Genomic DNA, 19,603 nt, shown 5'->3' on the forward strand with positions numbered 1-19,603 from the left:
ATCATGATATTTAGAGGTAGAAACATAAATATCACCAAAAAAGTGAACATATTTTAAAGTAACCTCTGGGAAATGGAAAAGTCCTGGGGAACCGTGAGCTTCTATTTGTTGAAACAAATCTTACAGCACTATTTAGCTCTTTTAACTGTGTGTATGTATTACTTTGATCTAAAAATTAAATTAAAAAAAAGAACAGGCAGATAATCTGAATTACCATGAAGATAAAATTTAAAAGAAACCGAGAAATTTCAGAAAATATTTGGGATTTCCTACCCTTCCTCTGTGGGCCCTGCTCCTTTCCTGTTTGTCTCAGCTGTCTTCTCCAGTGTTGTCACATTAACCAAATCCCATTACCATCACCATTTCCTCTCTGGAAACTTCTCTCTGATGACTAAGTTAGCAGCTAGAGTCACACAGCCATAGGAAGGCTCTCATCAAACATCAGAAGCCACTGAAATTTCCCTGTGAGAGCATGGAAACACTTGTTTCAAGATGCATATTTCTCTAAAATACACTTTTATGATTTTGTTTCTTTAGCAGACAAAAACAACAAAAACAATATTCGTGCTTCTAGTCTAAATTGAAACAATCCTAATCTTATGTTTCCTGTAGAATAGAATATCCAAACTTCATCATCAAATTCTGTCTATAGTACAGACAGCTGTTTCCAAACCATTTAAATTTCCAGGTGGCTCCCTTCTAAGGCCAATGAACACAAAGAGATTGGGAGTTTGGCAAATTCATCTACGCCAGGACTCACTCATGTTTGAGCTTGAAGAACATGCGAGTGCGTGTACACGGACACACACACACACACACACACACACACACACACAGAGTATTTTAGGTCACTCTAATTCCTAGTTCTTCCTAATGGCCTCTCTGCAGTCCTCCCACTGAACAGTGGCAGTCATTTCTCAAGCGGTGTGTGGATATAGCCAAGAACAAAGAAGGCAGCATAGCTTTGAGTTTCAAGTTAGACTTTTTTTAAGCCCATAGCCAAAACAATAATCTTGAAAGCGTAGATTTCCTTTGCAAGTGCCAGGCCCTTGAGACAGCAAATGGCTTTCTTTTTGGTTCTTGTTGTGTTTTGTTTTTACTAGTAAAATTTAGCTCTTTTCCCAGAAAACATGGAGTGGCGGTAGGGGGAGTGAAAAAAAGGTGGGCAGAATAGAAACAAATATAGGTGAAAAAAATAAACCTGAAATAGGTTGAGGAGAAATCCAAAAACAGAGAAGTGTATCCTGCTTCCCAACCAGAAGTCTGGGATGTAACAGACAGAGTGAGTAGGAAAACATAAGACAGACACAGCATCAACGGGCATTTGAAAGGTGGAAGAGGGAAAGGAGAGGTCATAAATTAACTGAGCTCTGTAATAGCAAAATGAAGTCAGCCACATATTCACAAATCCAAGTTTCATTGTATCTCTTATGTAAACCCACCACTGAAATACTTAGGTCTGGAGAACTAGTGTGGCTTTGCTTTGCTCTGAATTTATAAGTTTTCAAATACGGAGTATCAGAATTCATTCATTTGTTCAAAAAGGATTGATTGAGCACCTACTATGCTTCTGTTACACCAGGATACAGGGTTGAATCAGACAGACAAGCTCCTTGCCTTCTTTGTGGCTCCCATTCTAGTTGGATAGACGAACAGTAAATACTTCAAGAAATAACTGAAGACTATAATTACAGACCATAACAAAGAGACAGAGGACACGGACACTTTAGACAGACTGGGGAAGAAGTTCTCCTGGCAGGAAACGAGAGAAAATGGGTGTGAATTATCAACCTCCAATTATTTTTTCCACCATAGAGCAAGAAAAAAAAGAGTCCTTCTTGAAGAATCTCTTCCATGTGGGCATCATCACCTGAGCTCCTTGCCACCTACATCAGCCAGGCAGCACTCCGTGCTCCAAATGTTTTCTCCATGCCTCACTGAAATCTCAGCATCTCTTTTCTGTTCATTGCGACATTTGAAGCTAGTGTAAAACTCAGTCCATACTGGTAGCTAGAGACTTCCACCTTTCAGAGAATGAAACGGCAGTTTCACAGGGGCCTTCTCGGGGGAATGACACACAAAGCAGGGATCATCAGGCAAAGTGACCAGGGAGATATCTGGAAGTTGGCTGGCTCCTCTTAAATCATGCCTTGTAGGGAGACACTGCTCAGCCAATCAGGAGAGCTGCCCTTGATCTTTCAATAATTTGTTCCCAATATCACAGCATTCAATATTTAAGAGACAGAGTCTACTCATCCAGCAAAGCAAACAGAGAAGAAACAGCTAGAGCAGTGGGAGGAGGCCCAGGGAGAGATCAACATCAAAGAAGCCAAAGGAGAGGTTTCTATATGGATGAAAATGTGTCCGTGAAATCCAGCAAATGTACTTTGAGAGGTGGTACAGGGGATGAAGTCCCTTTCAATAAGTAGTAAATGGAGACACATGCTTTAGGAAGCTTGCTTAAAAAGGGACGAATTGGTAGATAGATAATAGGCAAAGAAAGTGCAAAGTTGAGTGTTTTATTCACATAGGCATATTTTTTAGGATTGAAGAGATATGAACACGTTTAGGTGCTAATGAAAAAGAGTCAGCAGAGAGATAGAGAGATGGACAACATAGAAGAAATAAGGGTGAACAGTTGAAGGGAATAAAACATCAAAGGACAAAGCAAATCTATGTCCACACCCTGGACCACTCCACAGAAGTCTAGACGTATACAAGTAACTGCCCACTCGACACGACAAATGTCCAACCTAACATTCACAGTTGCTGGCACCAAAAGCCTGTGAGTAAATCTTGACTCTCACTTTCTCTCATACCCTTGTATTTTGTTGGTCCTAATGATTTGTCAAGAATCTAACCGATTCTAACTACCACCACTATCATCTCTCACCTTGACTATTAACCTAGCTGCTCTCTTCCATCCTTGACCCCTTGCAGTCTATATTCCACACAGCAGCCAGATTGATATTTGCAAAGCATAAGACAAATCATACCACCCTTGGTCCAAAACCCTTAAGAGTCTTCCCATCTGACTCAGAATAAAAGCCACTACTTTGGCCTATAAAGTCCTATGTGGTTTGGCTGCCCTACTCCCACCCTATCCCTCCTCCAGCCCTCCTGTGGAAAAGGAGGGTCAGGAATGTACAGGAATGCACGTCTGCTACAGCTATCCTTTCTTTTTCAGAGAAATGAAAGCAAGGCCATCTGCTGAGATGAAGAAGGGTGGTCATAAGTTTAGGAGAGGTGGGAAGAAAACATGATGTGAGAGTTGCACACAAATAGCTATTTAGCAAAATGTGAGAGAGATGACCTAAAATAAGTTAAGATTTGTAAGACTGTGAACCATGCATTTAGTGGCACCTGTTCACATGACTGTGGTTTACTCCAGCTAGTGCTTGGCAGTCCTGAAACAGCAGCAAAAAAGGCAGGTCAATCCAGACCGGGAATTTTTCAGGGCGTGGTGCAGCAAAAGGACAGAAGATGATGGAACCTAGAGTGTTGGTGTGTGTAGGGAGGAGGGGAGTGATGTTCTCTAGGTAGGCCCTGCTAAGGGAAGGGAATTGGGGAAACACACCTACTACAGGAGTCCTTTGAGGCTTTTTCTGAGGAATCTGACAGGCAAAGTCATAGACAGCTCAGTGTAAAAAAGTTCCTGAGGACAATGGCTCCCACCTCAAAGTCTCATTAGAAGAGTCAACTCTAGACCTGTCTGCTTTGCCAAAGTGTAACTGGAGGCATCAGTTTAACGTCCTTCCCTTACATTCATTTAAGGCTTTCGGTAAGACTCCCAAATTAGACTTTCACAGTTTTAATACTTTTGGAGATTGCTAAACATAAATTAACTTTAATGAAGATAGGATCTAAAAGGGTAGCTCCGGAACTAGCCTCAGAGAGAATTTTTGAAATCCTCCAGTATTTCCTGAGAGTCGACTTGGATGTTGTTCTCAAAGCCCATGTGCTTGGCACCTGAATTCCCAGGGAGGCCTGACTCAGTCATCACAATTTATGTAAATATTAAGTAATAGGTAAGAAGCAGTCACTTAGGAACTGGCTTAGAATTTGCTCCAAAGAAAATCCCCTCTCTGAGCATACCAAAGCAATTCTCAAATTCATGCATAAAGCCCGTTGGACATGACATTCATTTTTAAAAATTCTAAATCTATTCATCCATGAATTTGTTAGTCTTTCAACCTGTGAAAAAAATTTCTAAGTATTTTATTTCCAGCAAAACTAAAATCATATATCAGTTGATCCTTGATGTATGTAAGGCTTATGTAAGTCACCAGTGTATTTTCTCTAGCAGAGCACTACTTCACCTACCAGCTTAACAACCTATCCCAGGCAATATACACATTCATAGGGATAAACACTAAATTTATTGGAAGGTCACCATATAATTTTGTAGTCATCAGTAAATAAAATTCTCCTGTGACTAAAATACCTATCTTAGAAAGTGGAATTTCATAAAAACTTCTTCCCAAGTCAATTTTATTTTCCATTTTGTAACACGAAAGGAAAACCCCATGTTTATGTAATTCATCAAATAATCTAATTTAAATATTTGTTGTTGAATTTGAAAGTTTATTCAGAAGAAAGAATCATTGGTCGTGAAAAATACTCTGTAAGCATAATCTACCGTACTAGCTTAATGGTTACTGACAAAATTACTTCCCTTCGTATTAGAAAAAAAAAGGTTTGAAGACAAATTCCTCATGTGGCTTTCTCCCCTCAACCATCCAATGAAACTACTCAGGAACCAATGACCTCCTAATGCCAGGCAGAACTCCTGATTCGATGTCCCATTTGTCTTTCTGCTCCTCTTCCATCTTGAAGTTCTCTCATCCTTTTTAGTAACAAACTCTTCTTCCAGAGCCAGACTCTTCTTCTTCCCTTTTACCTTTCTGGGTTCTGTTCTTCACCCTTCTGTGGCTCTCCTTCCTCAAGTGTCCCCCCTCAGCCACCATCATTCCAACTCTATCCTACACTCTCTTGACATCAGTTACTTTCTCTACATTGTGACTCCCAAAGAGATCTCTCCATGCCTCACATCTCTGGAACCCCAAACCACACTTTTCACTGCCTAACTAACGAACATTTCCAACTATGACCTGAAGCCCCCTCACGTTCAACAGGTCCACAAAAAATTACCCTCTTGCCTCAGGTATACCTGCTCTTTCTTTCCTATCTTAGAAAAGAGCTTTGTCATTCACTCAGCTGAATTAGCCAGAAATCTACAAGTCCTTTTGAACTGACCTTTCTACCATATCCCACACATTGATTTCACTTACCAATAACAACTTAAGAAAGTGTTTCAGGAACTGTACATACAAACTCTTTTTGAGTTTTCCAAATCACTGTAAGGTAGGGTCTATTATCTCCATTTTACAGATGATGGTTTAGATAATTGATGTAAGTTCTTAATAAGCGATGAAACAAATTGAACCTAGGTTTTTCTGACTCCAAAGTCCATGGTCTTTTTCACAAACCATGCTGTCCACACTAGACCATGGGACACTACAGCCCACCTGCCACATCTGGCCTGCCACCCATTTAAAGTTTTATTGGAACACAGCTCTGCTCATCCATTCATGTACTGTCTGTGGTTGCTCTAGCACCACAACAGCAGAGATGAGTATTTGCAACAGAGACCTTACAGCCCATGATGCCCAAGATAGTTACCATCTGGTCTTTTACAGAAAAAAAGAAAAAGATTTTGCCAATTCAAAACTACACCATCCCCTGTATCCCTACCACCTCAGTTGACACCTTCCTGGATCACCGCACCAGCCTCCTAACTGGTTTCTCTGCACACAGCCTCTATCTCTCCCAACCTATCTTTCATACTAAAGAATAAAATTCTTCTTATTTGTCCCACAACCTTTAAGATAAAAGGCAAACTCCTTATCAAGCTATGCAAGACTTTTTGACATCTTGGTTCCTTCCCTCTTCCCCATCCACATCTACTTTCCACTCAAGCCAAAGTGAAATACATGGAGTTCAGCAAAAAAGCCGACCCATTTCATTCCTGTGTTTTAAAAGGAGCATGTGTTCTGCTCACCTAGAAAGTACCCAAGTCTTGCCTCATTTACTTACTTGTTTTTATATTCTGAGCTCGAGTCACTTCCTCCTAGAAAGCTTTGTGGATTCCTCAGGCTAGGAGAACTTTTTCCATTCATTCATTTATGCAACATATGTTTAATGACTACAACTATCAATGAGACACAAGGCTTTGTGCTAAACATACAGTGAAGAAGAGGACAGCATAGACCCTGTTCTTTCCAGCCTTACTACTCAGCCTAACTTTTTTTTCTTTTTAAGATTGGGTCCTGGGCTGACATCTGTTATCAATCTTTTTTCTTCTTCTTCTTTTCCCCGAAGCCCCCAGTACATAGTTATATGTAGTTGTAGATCCTAGTTGTAGGTCCTTCTGGTTGTGCTATATGGGACACTGCCTCAGCATGGCCTGAGGAGCGGTGCCACATCCACGCCCAGGATCCGAGCCCCGGATCCAAACTGGCGAAACCCTGGGCTACCGAAGCAGAGTGCATGAACTTAACCACTCAACCACGGGGCCAGCCCCTCAGCCTAACTTTTTTATTCTTCTGTTCGAAGTCATAGCTCTAAGTTCACAGTTTAAAGAAAGATGAGATGAAGACAGAGTTGGAGATGGAGATGAGGATGGAGTTGAAGATGGGGATAAATATGGAAATGGAGATGGGGATGGGATGGAAATGAGGGTGGAGACGGACATGGGATAGGGATGGGGATGGAGAGAATGGGAGAGAGAGAGAGAGATGATTCAGTGATTTTCTTGTCTGACACTCACCATACCACTAACTTACTGAGGGCCAGGAAGTATCTAGTTTGTCTCCCTAAACCAATACCTACAAGAACACCTGCCACAATGCTGAAAGAATTAAATAATTTTGAGTGATACAGGGACACAAGATGGTTCCAGAGACAAAGCCCTCACAAAGAGACCAGGCTAGTTAATACACCACCGAAAAAATTTCCTATTGTTTTCTTGGAAAACTCAACCTTTACAGAATCTAAGAGGCTTTGTGAAAATGTGACTATGCATAAAAAGAAACATGAGTATAGAAGAATCTTCCTGCAGAAGATACAAGTTCTATTTTGAATAAGAAACAGGGGATAAAGTGTACTTCACATGATCTTTTTCTAACTACTTGATTATACATCTGAAACTACTAAACCATGAAAAAAAGGTGCCTAGAATCCTTAACTTTGGGCTCCAGGAAATGTTTTTCTTCATGGGATATGCAGCTCATTAAAGAAAAAGAGAAGAAAAAGTCTTTTTTACAAGCAGGGGTAAAGCAGACACAAAGAATTGACCCAGTTTCCAAAATAAACATTAAGCTTAAAGCTCTCTCCATCTGGCTAAAACTAAAACCAGAAATTAAAATCGGCATGTTCACACTCCATTTCCTCCCTATACCACAATAGCAAGGGCAAGAAAAAACTTAAAATCTAACATATAACTAAATATTATATCTGAGTCACCTGAAGTCTCACATTAAGATTTGTAGAGGAATTTTTTTTAATATTGGAAAAGGGTAACAACTCACTTTTAATCCTGCCTGGATGTCCGTCTGGGCCAAATACCATTCAGAGTCCCCACGGGCATGGTGTACAGACTTTCCCTGGGCCTGGTTCCTAAGCCCTGAAGCAAATGTCTTTCAGTCTTCCTAGCTGCTTAATTTTGATATGAAAAAAAAACACCTCTTTCCAAAAGCATATTTTCTTTTCTCTATAATATTCCCTGACAGTCTCTCCTCTTCACTCTTTACTGAACATATTCCATACAAGACATATCTTACTCTCCATAAAATAAGGTATGCAGTATACGTGAAAAGCCCTAAAACCTTTAAGCAACACCTCTTCCTTTTCCATATTAACCTCATCTCCAATAACCAGCCCAATCCTATGGACCACGGCAGAACTACACTGACAGAATCTTAGACATATAGAATGTTAGCACTGAGAGGGACTCTAAAAGTCATTTATTTCAACTCCTTCATTTCACAATTGAAAAAACTAAAACCCAGAGAGATTCAAAGACTCTCCAAGGTCACACAGACCTTTGCCCTCAACTTATTCTATATTCTCCAAATCCCTGGGTCTCCCCGTCTTCTATTTATTTCCTTTTCCTATGGAGGAAGGTAAGGGTAATGCCCATAATCTCATCTTGGCTTTTATCTGAACTCCACAGAGGATGCTAAAGGAGCTCATCAACTGGAGAATATGATGTGTGGCATCAGTCTCCCCTGCTTGATGTTGAGTGACCAGCGTGTCACTAAATGCTCCCTGGTGACACACAACCACCCACATGGAGATTGAAATCTCCCTTTGTACACATCCCTCTGGCAGATGGTCCTGCTATGCTTCTAAATGTGCTAAACCATTTGCCTGCTGCATTATGCATCATACCAGCCAATTACAGAAAGTTCTTAGATGTTTGAGCTACCATCAACTACATCCTATTTGAAAATTGCAAATTAGCATTGTTACAACTGGATTATTTCCTGTCTACCAATTAAACCTCAGCAGTTTTCATATCTATAGTTTTTAGTTTTGCTTTGCTTTACTTTTAAAGACTTTCTTTGCATGGCATCCTAGCAGGACAGATTCTGACTGTCATACATGACGCGAATCAGGCTGCCTCAATTTAGCAACCAAGCAGGCAACAGTGGAAAGAGTGAAAAATGCTTTTAAAAAAAATAAATAACCAAAGTCTAACCTTGTAGTCCTTTGAGTATGCTGTCTATATGTTTACTAATTTAATACTTAATGGTGTATTAAAACAAAGCAAGCAAACAAAAATTAGAGAGAAAGAGAGAGAGATTTACGGTTATACATAAATTAGGGCAAAAAGTTATTCATAACTTATATTTTTATTTTATATGTTTCTTGTTTTATAAAATTATAATGAAAGATGCAAAAGTATAGGTTTTTATAATGGATTAAACTAAAATGCAGTTATGTGATTATTTAGTAATGAAGAAGGAACTAAGTAAGCAACTGCTTTGTTGATAAATATTTAGAAAAAGATTCATAAAAATACATTAGGACAAAAGGATAATTATATCAGAAAAATTCCATACTCATATGCCTTTGTCTCATAGCCGCCAAAACAAATCATCTGTGTACTAAGGGGCTTTCTGAATAGAAGTAAAATTAGCCAATATGCTAATCTTTGGAAAAAATAAAATTATTAGGGGTTCAATTAGATTATATAAATGAAATGGATTAGAAAACATTTCGGGAAGGCATGATTAAGTATTTATTGAGTAAATTAGTAAAGAGATTACCCACATCTTGATCTAAAAACATGTATGCCATTTTCCACAATTGCTATAGAACTAAACTGCAAAAATATCCTCTTTCACAAAAGCCCTTTGGTACTGAACTTCATGAAGGTCAGTAGAGTAGTCAGGTTCACTCATGAATGGAGAGATACGGAGGAATGAGGGGGAGCTGGGGTGAAATGGCTGCTGCCAGAGCCACGGAGCTCACTCAAGGCATAGAGCACACCAAAACTAAGACAACTTTGAGGTAAAGAATGCATAGTGGTAGACATATGTTGAGGAGATCCAAACAACCCTTCCAGTTCTGGAATCTGAGCAGGAGGATTCTCCACCCTGGGCACACGTAGAATCAAAGGATTTAAGACTAAGAAACTCCTAGGTAGCATGTAAGAGAAATACTCTGGGATACTGCTGACATAAAAGGGAACAAGAAAGAACACAGGTGACTGGGATTGAAGGGAGGCCACGGTCATAAGTTTTCTTTGAAGATATGTCTGTTATCAACAAGGAGAACCTTGAGACTGTGCCCTGGGCAGAATCCACATGAAATTCAGCATCGGGGGAAAGAACCTAGGAGTCAGAGAAGAAAGCCCGTTAAAGAAAGAAGAGGACTCAGGAAGAATGTAGGAACTAGAATTGCTGCCATTGAAGTTTCTAAATTTTGCTAGAAGTCACAAAATTTCAGATGATTTTCTCCAGAAAAAGAGGCCATCATTTATAAGTAGTGATTATTTTTTCAACAGAAAACAGGTAGTTGGCGTCTCCATCAAGCTTTTGATAAAACATCTTTTTCGGTTCCTGTGTTATAAGGTCCCATGTGGTGCTTCTCAAATAGCCAGCCTAGATTGGCTAGAATCCTAGCACAACTGAAAGCATGAAACTTTCTGTTTCCTATCCCCCTCTTCCCTTACACTCCTTCCCCAGCACACACATACAAACATACACCACTAAATCCCTAACTAGGTCTCTGGCTGATAATACATATCAGGTTCTAGGAACTCTGGTGCTTTATTTTTGTTTGTTTTCCTTGGAGTTATTGTAGGAAAAAGATAACACTAAGATTACAAACAGCCACAATAGCTGCATTTGATTGATATTTTGTGCATGTGTGTCTAATACATTTTGGAATTGTGGGAAGTTACTGTAACACTTCATGGGTCTTGACAGTTTTCTATCATCTTTTCGGGTTGTTGCAAAGGAAACACACCTTGAAATTACCAAGGACTAAGAAAGAAACTAAAAGGCATCTCCTTGGAAGATTCTGGCTATAGAAACCAGACCTGTTCAGAGGCATAAAAATTAAATCAAATTCAACAAGCAAAAGATGCCAGAAATTGATTTATAAACAGAAAACTACTGCTCAGATATCGAAAGGAAATAGTGCATACTCAGGAATAAAAAAGACCAACTTTAAGCCCAGGTCTTCATCTTGAAATCAAGACAGGAACTGAAGAAAAGGGAAAGAAGAGAGGAGAAAGAAATTTAGAGATATAATCAGTTATGCATGAAGTAGAGAAGGAATGGAACCAATACTGAACCAAATGAAGTTTTGAAAACTCAAAGGAGTCTATGTGAACATTTCCAGTGTAGGTAGATGGTAAAAAGTGGTGGGAGAATGAGTTGTTGGTGCTTCCAATGACTAGCGTCTTAGAACTTACCATCAGCCTAGTAAGAAACTTAGGGTTGGGGCAATACAATGAAAGGAGCTACTACTCTCCCAAAGGCAGACAGGATAGGTGAGTTTACCAGAGCTTTGACAAAGGAATGAGGGCCAAAATTCAAAGAGCATGATTGTATCTTCTTCAGAGACCTAACTGGAGTGGACTCAAGGACAGGAGATCCTCATTACAACCATTAAGGACAACTTCATTCATGCAACAAATCGAGATTGAGTATGGCATTAAAAATTGTTTAGAAGTTGAGTATACAGAAGCAAAAAAAGGCAAACAAAGGCCCCCCTCAGAGGGTTTACATTCTGAAGGAAGAGAAAAACAAGGCAAACATGGTTTAAGGTCTGGGGAGGTATAATGAAGAAAAAAGTTACATGGCAGGGAATAGGGGTCACTGTCATTGAGGTGTTTTTTATAGTAAGGTAGCTTTGGGAGGAATTTCTGAAGAGTGATTTGGGTGAATACCTGCATGAATCCAGGGCTTAAGTCAGGGAAAGATTGTCATAAGCAGTGGGGAAAGCAAGTACAAAGACCCCGAGACAGGACCGAGCTTGCTGTGCACAGGCTGGCGTGGATGGAGTGGAAGAAGCAAGCGCAAGAATGGTAGAAAGTGAAGTGCCCAAGGCAGACAAGGGCCAGGCCCTTAAGGCTTTGATAGAAGGGTAGGGAGTCTGGATTTTATCTTATGTGCAATGGAAAATATTAGAAGGCTTTGAGCAGGGGAATGAATGGTGTGATCTTATTTACTATAAAAGGGCCACTCTAGCTTCTGGGTAGAGATTGTGGGGCAAGGGTAAAACCAGAAGGAACATAAAGGAGATTACTGTAAACATCCAGGCCAGTGATGGTGGTGACTTGGTCGTGGGTGGTAAACTACAGAAGTGGAAAAAAATAATGAAATGTATTTTGAAGGTAAAGTCAACAAGACATGCTATGAATAGATGGAATAGATGAGAAATGCAAGAATCTAGGGTTATTCCCGAGTTTGAGAAAGAAAATAAATAATGATGTCCTTCAGCTCTACATAGATTTTATTTCCTATTACTCTCTTGTTGAAAAATCTAACTATACTAATACGTTCACCCTGCAAAAGAGTTTGGCAATTTCTTTAAAAAACTAAACATGCACTTACCATTTGTCCCAGCAACCACATTCCTGACTACTTATCCCAGAGAACTGAGAACTTATGTCCAAACACAAAACTGTACAGAAATGTTCATGACAGCTTTATTTGTAATAGCCCAAAGCTGGAAACAATCAAAATTTCCTTCAATAGATGAATGGTTAGACAGTGGTATAGCCAAACCATGAAATACTACTCAGCTGTAAAGAGGAACAAGCTGTTGATATACTCAACAACTTAGATGGAGCTCAAGGGGATTATGTTGAGTGGAAAAAGCCAATTTCAAAAGGTCACATTTTGTATGATTCCATTTATATAACATTCTCAAAATCACAAGATCATATGGATGAAGAACAGATCAGTACTTGCCAGGGGTTACGGATGCTGGAAGGAAAAAGTGGGTTTCACTATAAAAGCGTAACATGAGGGAGATTTTCGTGGTGACGGAACATTTCCATATCCAGATTTCAGTGGTAGTTACAGGAGTCTACACATGTGATAAAACAACACAGAACTATACACACGCGTTGTACCAACGCCAATATTGATCTTGTACGAGGGTTATATAAGATGCAACTATTGGAGAAAACTAGGTGAAGGGCACAAGGCCTTTTCCAGACTATCTCTGCAACTTCTGGTGAATCTATGATTACTTCAAAATAAAATTTTTTAAATCTAACTATGCTCAAGTGTAAAGCAAAATGCATTATATAATATTAAAAGTAGTATAGTAATAAATACATCTGACAAAATGTTCTCTTCTGAATTCATAAAGCAATTTTTGCCAATATATCTTACCACTTTTGGTGTATAGTCAACAGTTTAATCATCAGGATCTCTTTGTATGAAAGAACATTTTCCTCCTAAAAGCCTCTGGAGCAAACGGCACTTGGAATTCTCACTCTCCGTCTGTTACCTCTAACCAGCAAATAGAACCTGTGTGTTCTTGTTTCCATTCCTGTTCACAGGCGTATAGAGGGATGGAAGCTAAACAACCACTAACATTGGTGCTTCAATATCTTTTAGACATTCTGAACTCTGAAAACTACCTTGCTTAAACCCAAGATCTTGACTCTTCCTGGGCCAGCCAACACTTCTGAACTTTCACATCTTTCCCATCAGAGTCAAAATGTAGACCTCTGCAATGTGGAATCTCAAAAGGGTATTTGCCTTAGGCCAAATACCAATAACCATGACCCAAAGGCTTAACAGGTGCTAATACACTAAACATATTTCCATTGTCTTAAGGTTACTTCATGTATCAGAACTAGGCTTGGATAAATCATCTAATTCAACTTGAAGATATGAGTAGTGGCGAATTCTCCCTTAAAATCTTCTTTTAAAACAGCTTCTTTAGTCTGTATTTCTTTAATGCTCTGGTTTTCTGACATCATCCAGGCTCAGGTTGAGTGTAGAATACACAGTCTTTCACTCCTTTAGAGCGCATTCTACTCCCAAGAACGCCATCAAGACATTTAGTACTCAGGTATGCATGCTAAATCTTACACACTCTTGTCATTGCTGACTGAGCTTATATTTACTAATCTTTTCATTTTCTCAAACCGGGATATATTCAACCTAGAGTGTTTGTAATGGAGACTAGATTTACAAACATTTTTTACTAGTATTAATTGTAAAAATCTACATTTAACTGTATCCTGAGGTCGACTTTAATTCAGGAATTCAATTATTAACTACAACATTTTATGAACTGTGTATCTCACATCAGATCCTGTCTTCTTTTGCAGAATTAAATTCATTGCCAACAAAATCTGTGGAATGTACCAGATGCTGCCTGTCTAGATTCTGGTCTTCCTTGGAAAGAGCTCTGCCAGGTACAATGCTATGAAGAAAAGTAAATCACAGAGTTCCCATTCTGATTTTCATAACATTCTATCCACATTGTTTTTCAAGTGTTAACACATTACATGTGTTAATACAAAAAGTAAAACACATTATTTTGCATTTTTATTTTCTAAGGCTGAATAAAAATTAAACCAATGCACATGATATGGATTATAAACACCTTTCAGAAGACAAAGTAGTTTCATCTTAATCCTGACAGAGATTGGAGCCTGGAAAATTGCCACAACATTAATTTTTTAAAAAGAAAAAGAAAAAAAAGATACTTACAGCCAACCATCATCATGGCCACCGAAAACATCTTCTCCACATCTGTGGTAGGAGCTATATTTCCAAATCCTATGGTTGTAAGGCTTGTCATGGTAAAGTAGAGAGAGGACACATACAGCGAATCCTTGCTAGGTCCTCCTTCCCATATCCCTGCACTGGTATTGTAGCGATACGGTGTCCCAATGCTCAAGGCCAGCTGGTAGAGCCAACTGTCTATTTGGATGGTGTTCGTGACTTCATCGATGACCTCGTAGTCCCCAATGCTGTACCATATGCAGGCCAGCCAATGGGCAACTAGTCCAAACACACACACCAGAAGCACGAGGACTGCTGCTCCATACTCTAGGTAATGGTCCAATTTCCTAGCAACACGGCCCAGTCGCAAGAGACGCACCACTTTTAAAGAACTGAAGAGACTGCTGATTCCCTGAATAAAAGACAAGAAATGACATGACATGACACTTCCTGAAAAGAAAAGGCTCAGGAGACAACACAATGGCTCACCTTCATGAACTTGATGACCATTTATATACTAAGAACATACACATAATATAGCTCTGACTTTGTCAACAAAAAAAGCTGAAATGATAAAGAAACTTTTTTAAAAAGAAAACGCAGATTCCTTCCCACTCAGAAATAAGATATTTTTGAATTATTAGATAAAACAACTTTTCATTAGCTAAGGAAGACCTAATTTATTTTCCTCAGGGTAGTATAAACATCACAGAGTAAAACCAAAGGAGAAAATTGCTCAAATGCAACATATACAGAGTACAGAAATAGGGTGATGAATTCAGACCTTTTATTTCTTCTTCCTACAAAACTTTTCTCTACTCCAAAAGATTTAAATTTATTTCTTACTTTATAATAGCTATGAACAGCAAAACTTCTGAAAAAGAATCCCAATCTTACTGGCGAGGACACGGGAAATACTTCTGAGCAAATGTCATTGCTGGTTTCGTTACCTCCTGCCCTAGTCATGATAAGCACTAAATTTGTAGAGCTCTGAAAAAGTGAAAAAAACTGAACCTAGAATGAGTGCATAACCTACAAAATCCTATCATCCTCTAGGCAATAGTCATAGAAAAGGATGCCATGAGGGAGCAGCAGCAAGAAAATTCATGTTTTGTTGAGAAGCTTAAAATACCAAATACAGTATTATCCAAATAGAAATATAGCACAGATTTTACTCAGTCAACAAAGATTCCACAGTTGCTTTTTTGGAAGCATATAATAAGCCACTTGGGGAGACAAGATAAAGGCATCCCTGATTCCTGATGTGGGGAGGGAAGATAGAGCAGTGCTCCTGGAAGCCTCTCATCTGATCATCTCTCTAAGTCACCTAGAGTCCTTGACACCCTTACTGCTAATTCTGTCTCCCAGAGGGGAGACAAGGAATCTAATGTAAATTAGTCTGAGCTTAATTCTGACCAACATGGAGGAATTTATTGGTATAGTGGGACAGATGTGACATTAAGAAGACTCTAATTATGGCATCATAAAGTAGTTGACAGTTAAGGTGAAAAAGGTTAAGAATGCATTTGGTTATTCTATACTCTGTAGAGTAATATATGTTTGAAATTTTGCCAAATAAAAATTTGAAAGAGAAAGAGAGAGAACAAAGAGAAGTAGAAACAGCAAACTTTGTGGAAGTAAAAGTAGCAGGAGCAGCCTGACAATCTTCTGTCTCAACCTTGACATCCTCAGGCCTGGCTCTATTTTAATTCCTACTCTCAATGCTGTGGCATATATGAAGTCTTAAAATAAATTCTCACTTCACTTGAACACTCTGGGGGAAAAAGGATATTTAACTTTAGGTATTTCCGAAGAGTAGCATTAATAAAACTCAGACGATGAAATGGCATAATTCAATGACATGAGATGTTAGAGGTAAGAAGATTCCAGAAAGCTCGGAAGCTCTCAAAAATGGAACTACGTGATCATGAACGAGAGAGACAAAAATAAGTATTTATTGAGCCTTTCTACAGGGCAGGCTCTGAGCTGGGCCCTGGGGACATTAAGACAAATATGTCCTGCTTCTGCTCTGAAGAAACCCGCAGTCAAAACGCATGACAAACTCAAACAGGGTGCAATTTAAAAATAAAAACAGTGTTGCCATAGATGTTCTCCAGTCAGTCCAAATCTTTATAGGAACTGTGGTACTTCTGTTTAAATACTGCAGAGAAAAGTCTTTTCCACCTGAATTCTTTTCTCTAAAAACAAAAATAAGGAAAAAGAGAGAGGAAATTTTTATCCCCATTCAAACTGAAAAAGTCACAATCCTCAATCAGAATGTGAAGAGTGAGCGTCTACTAGAATTAGGCCCAAATGGTGGGAGGATATGCTCCCTTGATCTCTGAGGTAGGCAGATCTTTCTAGAAAGAGGTAGCCCACCCTGAGGGGCACCTGCTCTGGACTCCACTTAATCAAGAAGCACCGTTTTCTATAGCAATGCCCAACACTACTTAAATACTACAAAATATTTTGTAAGCATTATAAACTCTCTCTGGCACAGGGTCTATGACAACACTTTCTCCTGGGTTTTAGCCAACTCCCCAACTGACAGCTCTTTCAAAATCATTTTCTAGGCCTACCCCTCTTCACGCTTCTCTGATGTGTTAGGATTCTCATCATAATTACCTTCAGCCCTCTTCTGGTTGATTGACCACATATTCATGTTTTAACCAACTTCTATATATGAACGATTCACTGGTCCACTTCTTAGCACAAAATTGTCCCCTGAGTTCCTGATACAAAAGCCAAATGACCACTATACATTTCCATTTATATGTCTCATAGATGTTCAAAAGGTAATAGGCCCCAAAGGGAATCCTTCTCTTCTCCTGAATCAGTTCTCCACTTCCTACTCTAGTGAACTAATGTCATTATCTACCCAGCCCCTCAGACCTGGGGCTGAGCCTCAGCTGCTCCCTTTCCTGCCACATGCAGCCAGTTATCAAGTCCTGAGGCTCCCACCATTCGAAGTGCCCAAGCAAGTGCTCAAAATATGTCTACTTAAAGCTCTCAAAGATTTCCCTTCTTCCCCATTCCCAAGGCCATGTCTTGGTCATGACTTCAGGTTTTTTCTCACTCATTTGACATGAATAGCCTCTCCATTGGCCACTCAGCCTCTATTTTCACTCCCTTTAACTCACAGATCACACTATACAGGCTACCAGCCTGGTGTTTTTAAAATCACATCTATCTAACTATGTCTCTCTCTGATCTCAAATCTCTAATGCTGGCTCAGTACCTGCAGGATTATGTATTAACTCCCTCCTGTAAAATGCAAAGCCCTTCATGACCTGGTACACCTGCCTACCTCTTCAGCATCTCTCCCACCAATTCCTATTGCTCTTTATGCCCCTGCCATACTCAGAGCATCCATGCTGTTGCATGCCACATTACAAATTGTTCCCTCTTCTTAAAGGGTTCATTCTTCCCACTCTCTCGGTGGCTAGGGTCTTACTTATAGTTTACGACAAACACTCTCTCCTCTATATGCTTTTCCCTGACCTCTTCATCCTCCCCCATCATCTTTATTGTCATATCCTCACCCTCTGCCCCACTGTGAGTTATCTTTCCTTTGTGCTATCATATACTATTTGCACATCTCTATTACAACAATTATCACAATAACACTTTATTACATGTCTCTGATTGCATGCATGACATCTCAGGAAACTCTAAACCCCTTGAGGAGGATATCTAGTGTCAGTTATGAAGCTTGGCATATGGTAACATGTTAAGCAGTCAATACATTCAATAAAAAGTTGAACTCAGGGCCAGCCTGGTGATGTGGTGGTTAAGTTCATGCACTCTGGTTCAGCAGCCCAGGGTTCGCAGGTTTGGGTCCCCAGCACCAACCTAGCACTGCTCGTCAAGCCATGCTGTGGTGGTCTCCCGCATAAAACAGAGGAAGATTGGCACAGATGTTACCTCAGCAACAATCTTCCTCAAGCAAAAAGAGGAAGATTGGCAACAGAAGTTAGCTCAGGGCCAATTTTCCTGACCAAAAAAAAAAAAAAGTTGAACCAAAAAGTTTTTCAATACCAGCAAATGTGGGTGGAATTAATTTGGGGGATTTTAGTCAATAACAATGTAAACATCATTTAACAGCATAATTCAGAAAATAGTCAATGTACTTCAGATTGCATTAATAAAGGTGTGGCATCCAGTATGAAAGAGAAATTCATCTTAATTTCTCCACTGACCAGGCCACACCTGTAGGAAATACATGGAATATATCCAGAAGAAGACTGTCAAAAAAAGAACTCAAAATTACATCCTATTTGGAAATGTGGAAGGAAATAGAAAAGAGGAGACTGGGGCAGGGCATTATAACTGGGTTCAAATACACAAGGCATTGATGAGGGTTGAGCTTATTCTGCATAATCCTAGTACAGATGACCTGCATCAGAGTTAGAGCACCAGGGATAGAAGGACACCACAAAGATTTCAACTAGCCTGTGCCATATACTTCTGCTCAGTAAACCAACCAGAAAGCAAGATCATTCATCGCTGCTTGGAAAAGAGAGACAAGGTATTAACAGTATCGAGCACTTACAACATGCCAGGTACTGTTCTGAGTGCTTTACGTGTATTAAGTAATTTAATCTTCAAATCAATCCTATGTAGTTGGCATCATTATTAAAACATAACCTGGACAGGTTAAGTAATTTGACTATGTTCAGGCAGCTAGTAAGAACAGGAGCCAAGATTCAAATACAGGCAGTCTAGCTCCAGACCCCTTGCCCCTAACCATTTCCCTATCTGACCTCACTCTGAAATCCGCTATAGCTAGAGCATAATGTGTAATTTAATTAAGCACATTAGTACCTGCAATAGTGGCTTAAACATGGGCATTCTCTACATGACTGAATAAAGGAGATTAAATACCTGGTCACACTCTTATCCCCACCCAGGCATAGCAGTGGCCCACAAAAGGGGTCTGCGGATACACTAGAACTCTATATAGTCTGCAATTCTCTAACACAGACCGCCTCATTTCACTCACAGAATAGCAGGATTCCTATCCCCATTGTTCATATGTGCACATTGAAGTCCACATAGGTTAAATGACTTTTCCAAAGTCACACAGCTAGGAAGGAATGGAAGCATCACTCAGACTGAGTCCCTCAGATTCTTAGTGCGTTTCCCATAACAATCAGCTGTGTGCAGTCTTCCCGTCCATATCCCAATAACCACTGTAACATTAATCTTCCCAAAAGACAGCACCAAACATAACTTCTAGCAGCTCATCATAGACATTAGATCAAACACAAAGTCCTCTGCAGGACAAGGTCCACAATCCCATCTCTGTCTACACTGCAAAGTCATTTCCCACT

General features: G+C 39.6%; 1 protein-coding gene across 1 annotated transcript in view; it reads right to left on the reverse strand.

Moving 5' to 3' along the window:
• Positions 1 to 19,603, reverse strand: part of KCNH5 (potassium voltage-gated channel subfamily H member 5) — a 315,710-nt gene that overhangs the window by 209,419 nt on the left and 86,688 nt on the right. Inside the window, exon 7 of the mRNA XM_044773706.2 lies at positions 14,256 to 14,682. Within this exon, the coding sequence (XP_044629641.1) occupies positions 14,256 to 14,682 (427 nt within the window). The remainder of the gene's footprint in view (positions 1 to 14,255; positions 14,683 to 19,603) is intronic.

This window comes from Equus asinus, chromosome 7, assembly GCF_041296235.1.
Source record: "Equus asinus isolate D_3611 breed Donkey chromosome 7, EquAss-T2T_v2, whole genome shotgun sequence".
Classification (NCBI taxonomy): Eukaryota; Metazoa; Chordata; class Mammalia; order Perissodactyla; family Equidae; genus Equus; species Equus asinus.